General features: G+C 37.4%; 1 protein-coding gene across 1 annotated transcript in view; it reads left to right on the top strand.

Moving 5' to 3' along the window:
* LOC122816337 (periplakin-like) overlaps nt 1–12,640 on the top strand; it is a 416,450-nt gene that overhangs the window by 266,101 nt on the left and 137,709 nt on the right. Inside the window, exon 15 of the mRNA XM_044089064.1 lies at nt 11,150–11,343. Within this exon, the coding sequence (XP_043944999.1) occupies nt 11,150–11,343 (194 nt within the window). The remainder of the gene's footprint in view (nt 1–11,149; nt 11,344–12,640) is intronic.

Genomic DNA, 12,640 nt, shown 5'->3' with positions numbered 1-12,640 from the left:
CCAAAAATGCATAGTCATACCCTTCGGGAAAAACAAGGTTACCCCTAGCTACCAAATAGGTGGCAATCCACTGAGCATAGAAGAAGTTATCAGGGACCTGGGGACCCAGGTTGATAGTAGTCTGTCATTCGACACCCATGTAGCTAAAGTAGTTAGGAAGACCTTCTACATTGCCCACCTTATCATGAAGGGATTCTCATCTAGATCAAGGGAGGTCATAGTCTCCCTATACTCATCACTCATCAGACCAATGATTGAGTACAATGCCCCATTCGAATGTATCTGACCCGACACTTGCAGCAGCTGGAGAGGCCACAAAAGTTCCTCACCAAAAGGATAAAGGGTCTCAAACATCTGTCCTATGCTGCCCGACTGAAAGAACTCCAGCTCTATTCAGTCGCACCGCTTGCTCAGAGGTGACCTTTGCCTAACATACAAGGCCATGTCAAACCCAGATTTGATGAATATGCTTCACCTCAAAAATCTAGATCCGTCAGAGCCACAAGGGCGGGAGACTTAAACCTCGACACGGCTATTAATAGGACGCGCTGGAGGGATAGATTCATCACCCAAAGACTCCCTATGCTGTGGAATAAAATCCCGGTATATGTGAGGCAGAGCACCTCGCTGGCCTTGTTCAAGAGAAATCTTGACCAATGGATGGGAGATCGCAGATATACCCCAGGGATTACCTCAGTGTCACTGCTCAACAGAGGCACAGCAAAATAATGGGTATAGTTCCCCATACTAAAGGGGTGGCGTAAGCCACAAAACTATGGGCTAGGCTTGTAAATGCCCTCGGGCAGATAGCCTAGTATGAACCTATGAACCTATGAACCTAAGAGCACATTACATTTGTTTGTTAGACTGCAAAAATGTTTAAAAAGAGTGCTACAATCACAGCACCAAATAGAGTAAGGAGTGGTGATTCTAGAGATTATTTAAAACAGCAGCACAATAGATAAAACATTTCCTGTGAAAGACCTTCCTTTCTGCTAATGTGGCTGAATTTAAATATATTGGTCTACTGAACAGGTATGTGTTTACAATGCTTCAGTAGCAAAGCTTCTCTTAAAATTTTAGTAAGTACCTCTGTGGTCTTCCAATCACAAAGTGCCAGGTCAAAATATGTTAGCTACATTTTATTTTATTTTTAATTTTATTTCTTTGCACTTGTAGGCAACATGACCTGATACTTTTCAGTTAAGCGTCAAACACTCCAAAAAATATTTTAAAACCCAAACAAAGCTATTAAGAATATATTTAAAAATAACCACATTCCTGATTTTGAAATAATGTCTCAAAGGCAAAGCCTTAAAAAAATAAGTAGCAAATTAAAGAACCATTTACAAAGATGTTTCTTTCTTTTTTAATACAAAACTGTGTGTGTGTGTGTGTGTGTGTGTGTGTGTGTGTATATATGTATGCATGTTTGTATGTATGTATATTTATTCAACACATGTTCTGCTGACTTAGTTTGGTTGACAGAACAGCCAGTTGATGTTGAGAAAGTGATTTCACCATCATGCTGGGAATGTGAAATATGCCCTTTTCCCAGTACTGTGCAATTTCAGAGTTGTAATATTTGAATAGCAGTGGCAGGGGGTGCAGGGAGGCTTGACCCCTGCAAAAATGAATTTTTTATTTTTGTTTTTGTTTTTTTGTTTTTTTATGATTTCTGATATGATGTTTGTGTCAGTTTGGTGTGTGTTAATTAGAGGTGAGTCAACTATCTTATAGTTATATCATAGTTGCAGTTAACTTTGTTGATTCCACGTTTTGTTTTGTTAAATGTACTATAGTTCCACTGCCAAAAAAGCTAAAGGAAGGGACATTGACTGTTCCTTTCTTGTTTGCAAGGGGATAGGTTTAGCGCTTTGTGTGTGTTTGTTTAGTGATGTCAGTTTTGTGTGATTGTCTCCAGGTCAACAGCAGAGTAAGGCTTATGTTAGATTATAGCTTTAGTGTTTTTTGTACTTGTTGATGTATGTGTAGTCTTGTGTAGTGGTACTGTTAAGGAAAGGGTTTTTGAAAGGGAAATGTGTAGAGTCTGGGTTAGGGATATTGGTAGGGTTAGGGGTAGAGCTAAGATACATGAATAAGGGAGTACAGCAGAGCATGTAGTAGTAGTATTACCAAGAGGGCAGTGCTATTAAAGGAGCAGTTCGATAAATGAGGATAGATGAGTGAAGAATTAGGGTGAGGCAGAAAGCTGAGGGGAAAGAGCTACTTCAGGATTTGCTCACATTTTCTTGTAGCTCCATAGTAAGTATTTTTAGGTCTGTAAGGGAGTTTAAGCCAAGAAGAAAAACTGTTACAGGTCCTCTGCCCAATGGTAGAAGAGGAGCTATAACTGGAATGTAATTTTCATACAGGGATGATAAAAGATATTTGAGATGTGGTAAAGCAGTAGATATTCCTTGCAGAAGATGAGAGAGAGAGAGAGAGAGAGAGAGGAGAGAGGAAACAAATGGAAATGTCTACTCCTCCTGTAATGAGTATTCTCTCAACAATGTTGATTGATAAATAATAGTGCTGCTGTGGTGTTGGAGGGAGAATCATGCAAAGTATCCTATTTAAGTGTGTCCAAATTCTTTCAGTGTTAATAAGAATAGTTATGATGCAATCTCTGCAACAGTTATGACATAAAAGGCTCCATTACTACTGCTAGTTTGTCCTAAACTGATAAGAGTCTAATAGTAAATTCAAGATACTTTTACTTGTTGCTATAGCTTTCAGAAGAAAATCTGGCCTTTGCAAATTTACCTGTGGAGATATAGAAAGTAAACCTGGAAAAGTAAAAATAAACTGTTCAATGTGCTACCAGCCCCATATAAGTGAATTAAATAGTATTTCTAGCACCTTTATAAACACTGCTGAGCATTTTTCATGCCAAAGAAAAGGTAATATAGAACAGCATATTACATTATACTACATGGCTTAAATACAGTTACGATGGTTTTGTAGTTATGGAAGTAATTTACCATCAAAACGAATCCATAAAATATTTTGTTTTCAGACTTTCCTTGTCTCTGCTGTGTAAAGTTCCCACTTCAGCAAATGTCCTTCAGAGTACCACCAGAGTTAGTATCTGACTACCAACTGTTTACATAAGGCATTATACAGAAACATGCCCTGTTCTTGGCTTTTTGTGACCACCAACTGTTTACATAAGGCATTATACAGAAACATGCCCTGCTCTTGGCTTTTTGTGACTACCAACTGTTTACATAAGGCATTATACAGAAACATGCCCTGCTCTTGGCTTTTTGCCTATGCTACAGGCTTCTCTGTGTTGGGGGCATAAGAAGGAAAGTTTAGCAAAACCACCTGCCCAAAGACATTTTGTCTGAAAGGAATTTTCCAGTGAAGTATAAGACCAATTGCATTGATAATAACTCTTCCAGTCTGAGCAGGGCCAGCCTTAGGGGAAATGGCATCCTAGGCAAAGGACTCCAAGGAGCCCCCCCCCCCACACACACACACACAGAGCACTACCTGCACATACATACATACATACATACATACACACACACACACACACACACACACACACACACACACACACACACACACACATACACACACACACACACACACATCCCCAGTGCCTCCACAGTTCCCACCCATCCCAGTCTTCCCACACCATCTAAATTACTTTTTTTCTCCTTTTTCTCAAATTTTGTCTTACTCTTTAGCCTTTTTCCTGACCTGTTCTCCACACCCTAACTGGCCAAGATTGCACATTAATAAACTTGAAGGAAATAACTGAATCAAGATGGGGGTCTGTGGACCACTAGGCCTCCAGAACCCAAGGGGCTGTAGATACTCCATGGTGCAATTTAGTTTAGTTTTTTTCTCTTTTTTTTTTTTTTAATAATGGCTTGAACAAAAGGCATGGCTAAGGAAACAAATAGAAATTCAATTTTACTGTTCAACTTTGCTTTTTCCTGTATCCTTTCAACACATCCTAACTGGCCAAGAGTACACTGCAATAACTATAGAAAGAATAAATGAATTAAGTCAGGGATCTAAAGGCTACTAGACCCCTGATGCCATGGTGTTATAGATGTTCTGAGGTACATTTTAGAAAGTTTTCCAACCTTTTCATCTAATGGTGGCCTAAACAAACCAATGCATATGGAAAGAAATTCAATCTTACATTTTTTTTTTCTTTCAAGGGAGAAATGAGTTGTGTGTCACAAAACAACAATTCATATTAAACTAAGAAGGTAAATACTTGTGAATATTCATAAATCATATCTGAGAATAGTGCCTACCTCTCTACTCCTCCCAAAAATGTTTTGTGTATCCCTTTGCTTTTAGATTGGAATGAAAGTCAAGGCACAAATGACCACAATCATATGCTTCAAGTAGCTGCTGTTAAAAATATATACAGTATGCCTCCTCACCCCTGCCTCCCAAAGGCAGACACATTCTATTTACCACTCTGATGTCAGATTGAAACAAAATGGAAGTAACAAAGAGAACATAATAACATATGTCAAGCTATTGGTGTCAAACATAAACAGTACTCCTCCTTACCCCTACTCACAAAAAATAAGCACAGGTATGTGCATCTAATATTTGATTGCGAGGAAAGTAACAGAAATAATGATCACAGTAATGCGTTCCAACTTGCTGCTCCTATGCAGTACTCTAGACAAGCTACAGTGACCTTCTGTGCACACCTCTAAGGTATGTGAGGAAACCTAAAGAAACAATGACCACACTGTCCATAGTCCCAGCACAAGCTACAGCAACCTTCAGTGTATACATCTGAGATTTATGAGGAAAGTTAAATAAACAATGACCACACTGTTCACAGTCTCCAGACAAGCTCTAATGGCCGTCTATGCATACCAATGGGGTTTGATCATGGGGAAGTTAAAGAAGTAATTACAACAACATTTCCTAGCCTCTTACATAGTGACCATTTTGCAGACCTCTTTGAAGGCCTGGTTTTAGACTAGATTTGGTTTAGGGCAGAGGCTATTACTATACCTATCTCAAAATCCATTTGTACATCCTGGGATGTGAATGTTGCTAGGCTTCCAGAAGCTATGAGGAACTGGCTATTCTGTGTTGTTGTCCATGACCTGCTGTTTTTTTTTTTTTTTTACTGCTACCTAAAATCATTATATACATGCCCAGCAATATTGTTTGTGTCAACAGATAAAAATTGGTGGTGTTATTTTACACAGACATAGACACATATCCACACAAACACACACATACACACACATACACACACACACACACACACACACACACATACACATACACACATGCTGACACTGCATGTGGCAAGAGGTAAGTCACTTGTAGCCACAGATGGCCTTCATGCCCATCAAATACAACCACTTCACTGACTGTGTATACCTCAGACTTTTATTGTGATAAAAATAATAGCAGTCACAATAATAAAGTTTTCCACCTTACTTTACATAAATGCACAATAGTTTTGCAACTACAGATTAGTGACTGTTTAAAATGAGCAAATGACAAGTGGAACAATTACTTTCATTCACAGACAGCTTTCATCCTCATGCAGCAGTTACAGCCACTTCTGTGTATACTTCCATTGCCTGATTGTGATAAAAATTATGGTTAAGCAATATATTTCAACATAGTTACACACAATGTGATAATAATGATAGCTATGTAATATATTTCAGCTTTGTTCTACAGTAAAAATACCCACACATTAAAGTATTCCAAGTTTCTTCACATAAATCTTATTAGTTCTGCAAAGCCAGAGTACTGTGCATGGAATGTCATTTAATGATTTTGCATTACAGCCAGCTCTAGCAGTTAGAGTTAATTCATGTGTGTACATCTCAGATGTCCAACTCTTACAAAATAAAAAAAAACACACTCTCAACAAGAATCAGAGACAAAACCAAAATTATCTTGGGCAGAAAAAGGCCCAAATTCAGTAGCAGATTTTGAATATTGATCTTATTTACTTAAATAGTTGATGGAATAACAGGTTTTGCAAAGCATTTTTTTCTGAATGATATTAAATCTGAAAGCAATGTCAGTCATTATTTAGTCACTACAATCCCCAAATATTTACCAGAACATCACAAATTTTGCAAGGAATGCACTAAAAATAAGAAACAAACTCAGGGACATTCTGCAAAATTGGGGAGAGTTGCCAGGTACTCATTTGCCCTGCAAATCCATCTACTACCCATATCAGGTTGCATGCAAGATTAAAATAATTACCTCATGCTCTCAGCAGTTGCTCCTGCCTGCTTCCACAGATATGATCCATTTGTCTTTACCTTTGAATATTTGCAAACTTTTTATTTCTTGCCATTCCATGAATCTGGTAGATCATGTGAAGGAAAAAAGCAGAACGTTTTGTAAATTGATTGGCCAGATCCACGACACCTCCCTATAGGGCACTACAGCTTTGAATGGTGAGACCATGGCCCATTTATTTGCTTCAGGAAATATTACTGCCACCTTTCATTACTCAAAGATAAATAAATAAATAAACAAACAAATAGCAGAAAGGCACCCTGACCAAATGGCACTCTATGCAGCTGCCTAGTTTGACTATACATAAGGCTGGATATGACACTGAGTTACACAACACAGAAACAAGTCAACCAAACACTAAACCAAAAAAAAAAAAAAATTAAACTGGCTCGAGTAAAGGTACCAGGCAACTGAAATAATTTCGCCTAGTGACAGCAAGGCTTCTTCAGAGTTAAAATGACAATGGTATAAATCCATTTAACTTACCCTCCCTCTTAGTGACATCACAGCTGCTGCCAATCAAAATAGGACTTGTCACATCATAAGTATTTAAATAAATCTGAAACCAAAATTAAATACCTGCAAAAGTGTTAAAAGTCTGTCTGAAAAAAAAACAGAGTAAACTACTTAAAATACACATGCATGAAGTTTTAAAACTACATCAATAGGGATTTGCTCATTTAATCCAGGTTTTAAACATCTGTCAATGGCTATAAACCATAAGTTTTCATCATAATCCAACCTTCTTACCATATCTAAAACATGCCATGAATCAGGAAAGATATGACCTTTAGTTTATAAAATGTGTATACCATGAATATCTATAAATGCAGCAATAGGTTCTGTCTTTGATCCACGAGCCACCACTACGGGTCTCATAGGTGGGTAAAAAATATTTTTATGGATCTTGGAAATTCCAAACATCATGGAAAAGAGGGGCTTTTCCACATATAAATATTCATATTCTGGTTGTGAAATAACATTGTCACACAACCCTATGAACAAGAAACAATTGATTTTAGCATAGGCAATAATCATTTGATTTTAGATGTCCTCTCATAACAGGTATCATCATTAAGAATGTCAAACATTTTAGAAACATAATATATTTGGTTCATAATAACAACCCCCCCACCCTTATCTGGTTTCATAGCTCTGATGTTTTTACTTTTTATCAAATCTTACAAAAAAACTCTCTCCCTCTTGTTTAAATTGTCCACATAATAGCTTTTGTTGATACAATTCCTAAAACTGTGTTCACAAATTTGCTCAAACACAGAATCCGTAGGGTGGGAGGGAGGAATAAAAGTACTTTTTTTCTTAATTGCACTTTTGCGCTCTAATCGTTCTTTATCAAAAATCAGTCTAAGATTTAACTGCCTCAAATACAACTTTAAGTTAACCAGCACTTTAACAATGTCCAACTTAACAGAGGGGACAAATGTAAACCCCTTTCTTAACAAAGGATAATGTTCAGGGACCAGTGAAATGTCACAAAAATGATATATGTTAAAGCCAAAACATCCAGATTCTGAATCAAATACGCCAACTAAATTCGTTGGTTGTCCCTCTGGTCATTTGTCTATTTCTTCCTTTTTCATTTACCTTTCCTCCTGGTTCTCCCTGTGTGTTGAACCCAATTTTGAAGCCCCTGGTTCTACTCTCTGCATCCATTTAACCTCTCTAAATGCCTCAACAGTGGGGTTAATCCTCATTATTTTCAATATCAACCCCTAAGGCTTCAGGTGTAGTGTTAACATCTCCCACTGTAGCGTTAAAGTCATTACTCACAATTCCTGCCCTGAAACCATTAGGCAGGGGTTAAGTATATTTCTCAAAGTACTCTTTTGCATCTCAAGCCAGTTTACATGATTTCTTATCTTGATTGTATTTTACTAAAATTTCTAAATTATCAGTTTGTTGTTTGTAAATTGGTGATAACTAAAAGTTAAATCATTAACAAAGCTGTCTTTTAAAACTTTAATTTCAGTATCTACTTTAAATAATTTATGGTCATCCTCACAAATAATAATTCTTTAAAGATCCAAACCAGCTTTATCAAACAGTTCCAATAGTTCCTGATGCATCAGTGAGCCCACTTCCATTCTCATCAGAAACTTCCAGATTCCAGAACCTTAAGCCTCTAGGGACCTGATTTAAAGAGATACACTTCCAAAGATATACACTGTCCATCTGTAGACTCCTGTATCTCTTTAAAAGACTTCCAAACTTCTTTAATTGAGTGGAACCCTTGTCTATAATTTCTACATCTGGTATAGTTAATTCAGTCTTTGGTGGCTGTAATGACCTTGAAATGTAAATAGGTTCGGAATGCACTCGGTTGACATTTAAACATCTCCTCACATCTCCAGAACCAGTGTACAAATTGTTAGAATCATTCACCTCATTGCTCTCACCATAAATTTGCGTGAAAGTTATTCGACTGTTGTTGATATTTTGTCCATTCCCATCATTAGGGATGTAAGCAGAAAGCCACTGTAGTAAAATAGTTACATCACTGGGTAAGGAAACCATTGGAAAACTGGCTTTCAGCACTACTCACTAGTAACACAACACAGAAACACTCCAACCAAACACTAAACCAAAAAAAAATTAAACCGGTTTGAGTAAAGGAACCAGGCAGTCGAAATCATTCCAAAAACTTTAATGAAACTGAGCACTTTCACCTAGTCACAGCAAGGCTTCTTCAAAGTTAAAATAACAATGGTACAAATCCATTTAAATAACCGTCCCTGTTAGTGACATCACAGCAGCTACCAATCAAAATAGAACACGTCACATCATGAATATTTTAATAAACATGAAGCATGACAACAGCCACCAATCAAAATAGAACACGTCACATCATGAATATTTAAATAAACATGAAACCAAAATTAAATGCCTGCAAAAATGTTAAAAGTCTGCCTGAAAAAACAGAGTGAACTACTTAAAATACACTTGTACAAAATTTTAAAACTGCATAAATAGAGATTTATATTTTGATTGATAGCTATTGTGATGTTTCATATTTATTAAAATATTCATCATGTGATGTGTTCTATTTCAAGGTGGTTGCAGTCACCAAAGTTTGAATTAACTACACTATGTGTAGAAATTATAGACAGGGGTTCTTTGGACATGAAATTAAAGAAGTTTGAAAGTCTTTTAAGGAGATACAGGTGACTACAGATGGACAATATATATCTTTGCAAGTGTATCTCTTTCAGTTATACACTGAAGAAGGGTTTGTTATACCCAAAAGCTTTGTGGATTTTATTGTCATTAAATCTTTGTTCTCCTGACTTTGTTGGTTCATTTTTTGTTTTGTTTTTGTATTACGTTTGCCTTAGATCTACATTTGCATGAGCTACTGTCCATTTCGTTGTGAACTTCGACATATGAGACATTTAGATTTCAAAATGTAGAAAAAAACAAAGCATTTGGGAGTCTGTTACTGACCAATTAAACATTATTGATCTTGTCAATGAGGCCTTTTAATCTAGTTAATCTTCTGTTTCCTTCTTATGTTTTGTTGTCTCTGTTCACATAATTTTAAGGGTTGAAACAGAATGTTGGCCCCAGATACATGAAATTGATATTCCATTCCTCAAAGTTACTCTGGTAAAATGCTCTTGGTTTCCCTGTGTCTTGTTGAGTCAGGCTGAGTTTAGGTTCCTGATATTTGACCCCCGCAGCCACTGTTTTTCAGATAAAGTCATTGCTGGTACAGTCGGTACACAAAGTACGGACAGTAAGTGTGCTGTGTCAGTGTTTCCTTTGTTTTGTGAGAATTTCTCTTTTCTTCTTGTCTGTGTCACTGTGAGTTTGGTATACAGTGGTTTTGGGGAAGTTGAGGAGTTGCCCCTACATGGAGTATGCACATCTTGTCATCCTGCAATAAAATGTTTTCTTTTATTTTTTTCCACTGGGTTGAGTTCTCAGTAAGTAGAGCTCCGTAAGTTGAGTCTGCAGCAAGGTGGAATGCTATGACATGTTGCTGAAGCAATACACTTAACTGACAGTAAAGGCAATTTCTACATCCTTGGCCTCAGTTTGTTTGCAGTCTGTCAGGCAGAACAGATCTGCATGATGAATAAGACACTGTAGGTTGAGGACGCTGAAATGCCAGTCAAATAACAGTTGTAATTTCTACACAAAATCTCTCTCTCTTTCCTGTTTATGCACCATGAGGTACATTGGGCAACAAGCACCTTTTAGTGCTCATTGTTTCTGTAGCAGTTAAGGGTTTTACAGGCTAAGGTTGCTAGCCCAAGGCCCAACCCTCCTTGGAGGGTGCACCACACAGACTCACACGCATGCACTCACATCTAGGGCCAATTTAGAGTGTCCAATTCACCTACTGCATGTGTTTGGAATGTGGGAGGAAATCGGAGCACCCAGAGGATTCCCACTTGAAAGCAAGGAGGACATGCAAATTCCCCACAGAAGGCACCTCAACCAAGAATTGAACCGGAGAACCTCTTGCTGTGAGGCAACAATGCTAACTGCTGCATCACTGTACCACTCACATAAAATGTAATGCGTTTAATTTGTCTATATATGTGGGGAAACAGTTTATCAGGGAAAAGTTTACATTTCCTCGTTCTATTTATAAAGGCAATTTTGCTTTAGAGCCTGTATTTTGTTTGATGATTAAAGGAAGCAGTCACATCTGTGATAGATAACCTGTTCTGTGAATGGAGTGATAAAAGCTGGTATATATTAAAAGTTACCGACTGTGACTTTTTTCTGCCTGTGCATCACTCACATTAAATCAAACTAAAGAATTTTATTTATCCGTTTTATAAATGGCTATAAGAGTATGTGTAGAAGTGACATCAATGGTAAAAAATATCTTTCTCTGTTCTTCTTGTAGTCTATAAGCTCTGAACTAAAGTCAGAATGGTCCATGATTAATGAATCAGAAAAGAACTTAATTAATGTCAAAAACATCTGTGGCACTCTTGCCAGTACGTACCAGGAATACTGTCCTGACACTGATCGCCAGGAAGCAGAGGTGCTCAGACTCAACAACCAATATGAAAACCTCAGCAAACATATAGATACAAGGTTAGTAAAAACATTTTGGAGCCTCTTTCTGCCTCATACAAATTGTCTGAATGATTCTCCACGTGTGTTATACAGTGAACAAGACTCTTGCTTGCCAGAGTATTGTCTAAAGCTGTACATAATTCCCTCATATATTTGGCATCTGTCATATTTTGGTCTTGATCCTGATTTCCCACCAGTATAAACTTCACATAATTCCCTCATATATTTAGCATCTGTCATATTTTGGTCTTGATCCTGATTTCCCACCAGTATAAACTTCAGAAATGTCCTTCTGAGAAGGTTAGATTATAGAGTTTGTGTCATTATCCAGATCTTTTTGTTCAATGCCACCATAGGTTGGGAAAAGGAAATGATGGAAAATCTGGTAACATATTGATAATGCTGATGGCAAAATCCATTCAGATATATGTATTCACAGGTTCATAGGTCCAGAGGTGCTTACTAGGCTAATGATTTGTGAGGATCTTTAGAAGCCCAGCCATACATTACCATGAAGTTTATAGCCCTTATATTTTAAGTATGAATACCCAGGGATGAATAGAACATTTACATGTTCCACTATCCCTGAGGAACAAGGATAGCAAACCAGGAGTGAATCTGTGGTTACCCAGACATTCATCCAGATTGCATTAGGATAGTGAGAAGTATTTTTCTTTATGTGGAACTGTGAAAAGGAAGACAATACCAATGGAGGATACATCTCTATCCCTCCAACATGTTCTATTTATGTTGAAAAAAAATTGATTTGTTGAGTGGGTGTTTATCCCCCAACTGGACTTGTGAAAGTGGAATAGGTCTGACAGGATAGAGTCTGTTGAGGTTCTGTATGCCAGGCAGAGATCACCTCTCAGTAGCCTGTATGACACCAAGAAGAAAGACAAAGCTTTGAGACAGTCTGAATTGTTTTTATGATTTAGGCCCTTGATTTTCTTAGTATGAATGAACTGTATGTGTTCAGGTTGTGCCAAACATTTCGATAGGTGCATACTAATACTCATTGATCAGTCTAATGAGTGTGAAATACAAAAAAAAATAGTAATCTCCAAGTGTAGTACCTCGCAAGATGCGCAGGAGCAAATCCCGCCCCGAACACGCCCAAGCCCGCATGAATATTTATTTTGCTCCTGCCATACCGTTACTTTCAGTCAAGCTTGTAATTTTATTCCAGTTTTTGTTCAACTTTACTTCTGAATGTTACTTCTGAATATAATTAGTCAAGCTTATAACATAATTACTGGGTACATTGTGGGTGCTGAGTAGAACGGCCTGTGAGTTTATTAACTCGGTTGCCATT

The sequence above is a fragment of the Protopterus annectens genome, chromosome 12.part0 (assembly GCF_019279795.1).
Source record: "Protopterus annectens isolate FY-2018-M chromosome 12.part0, PAN1.0, whole genome shotgun sequence".
NCBI classification, from domain to species: Eukaryota; Metazoa; Chordata; order Ceratodontiformes; family Protopteridae; genus Protopterus; species Protopterus annectens.
Note: the sequence above shows the minus strand (reverse complement) of the source record. Positions and strands in the feature narration are given on the sequence as shown.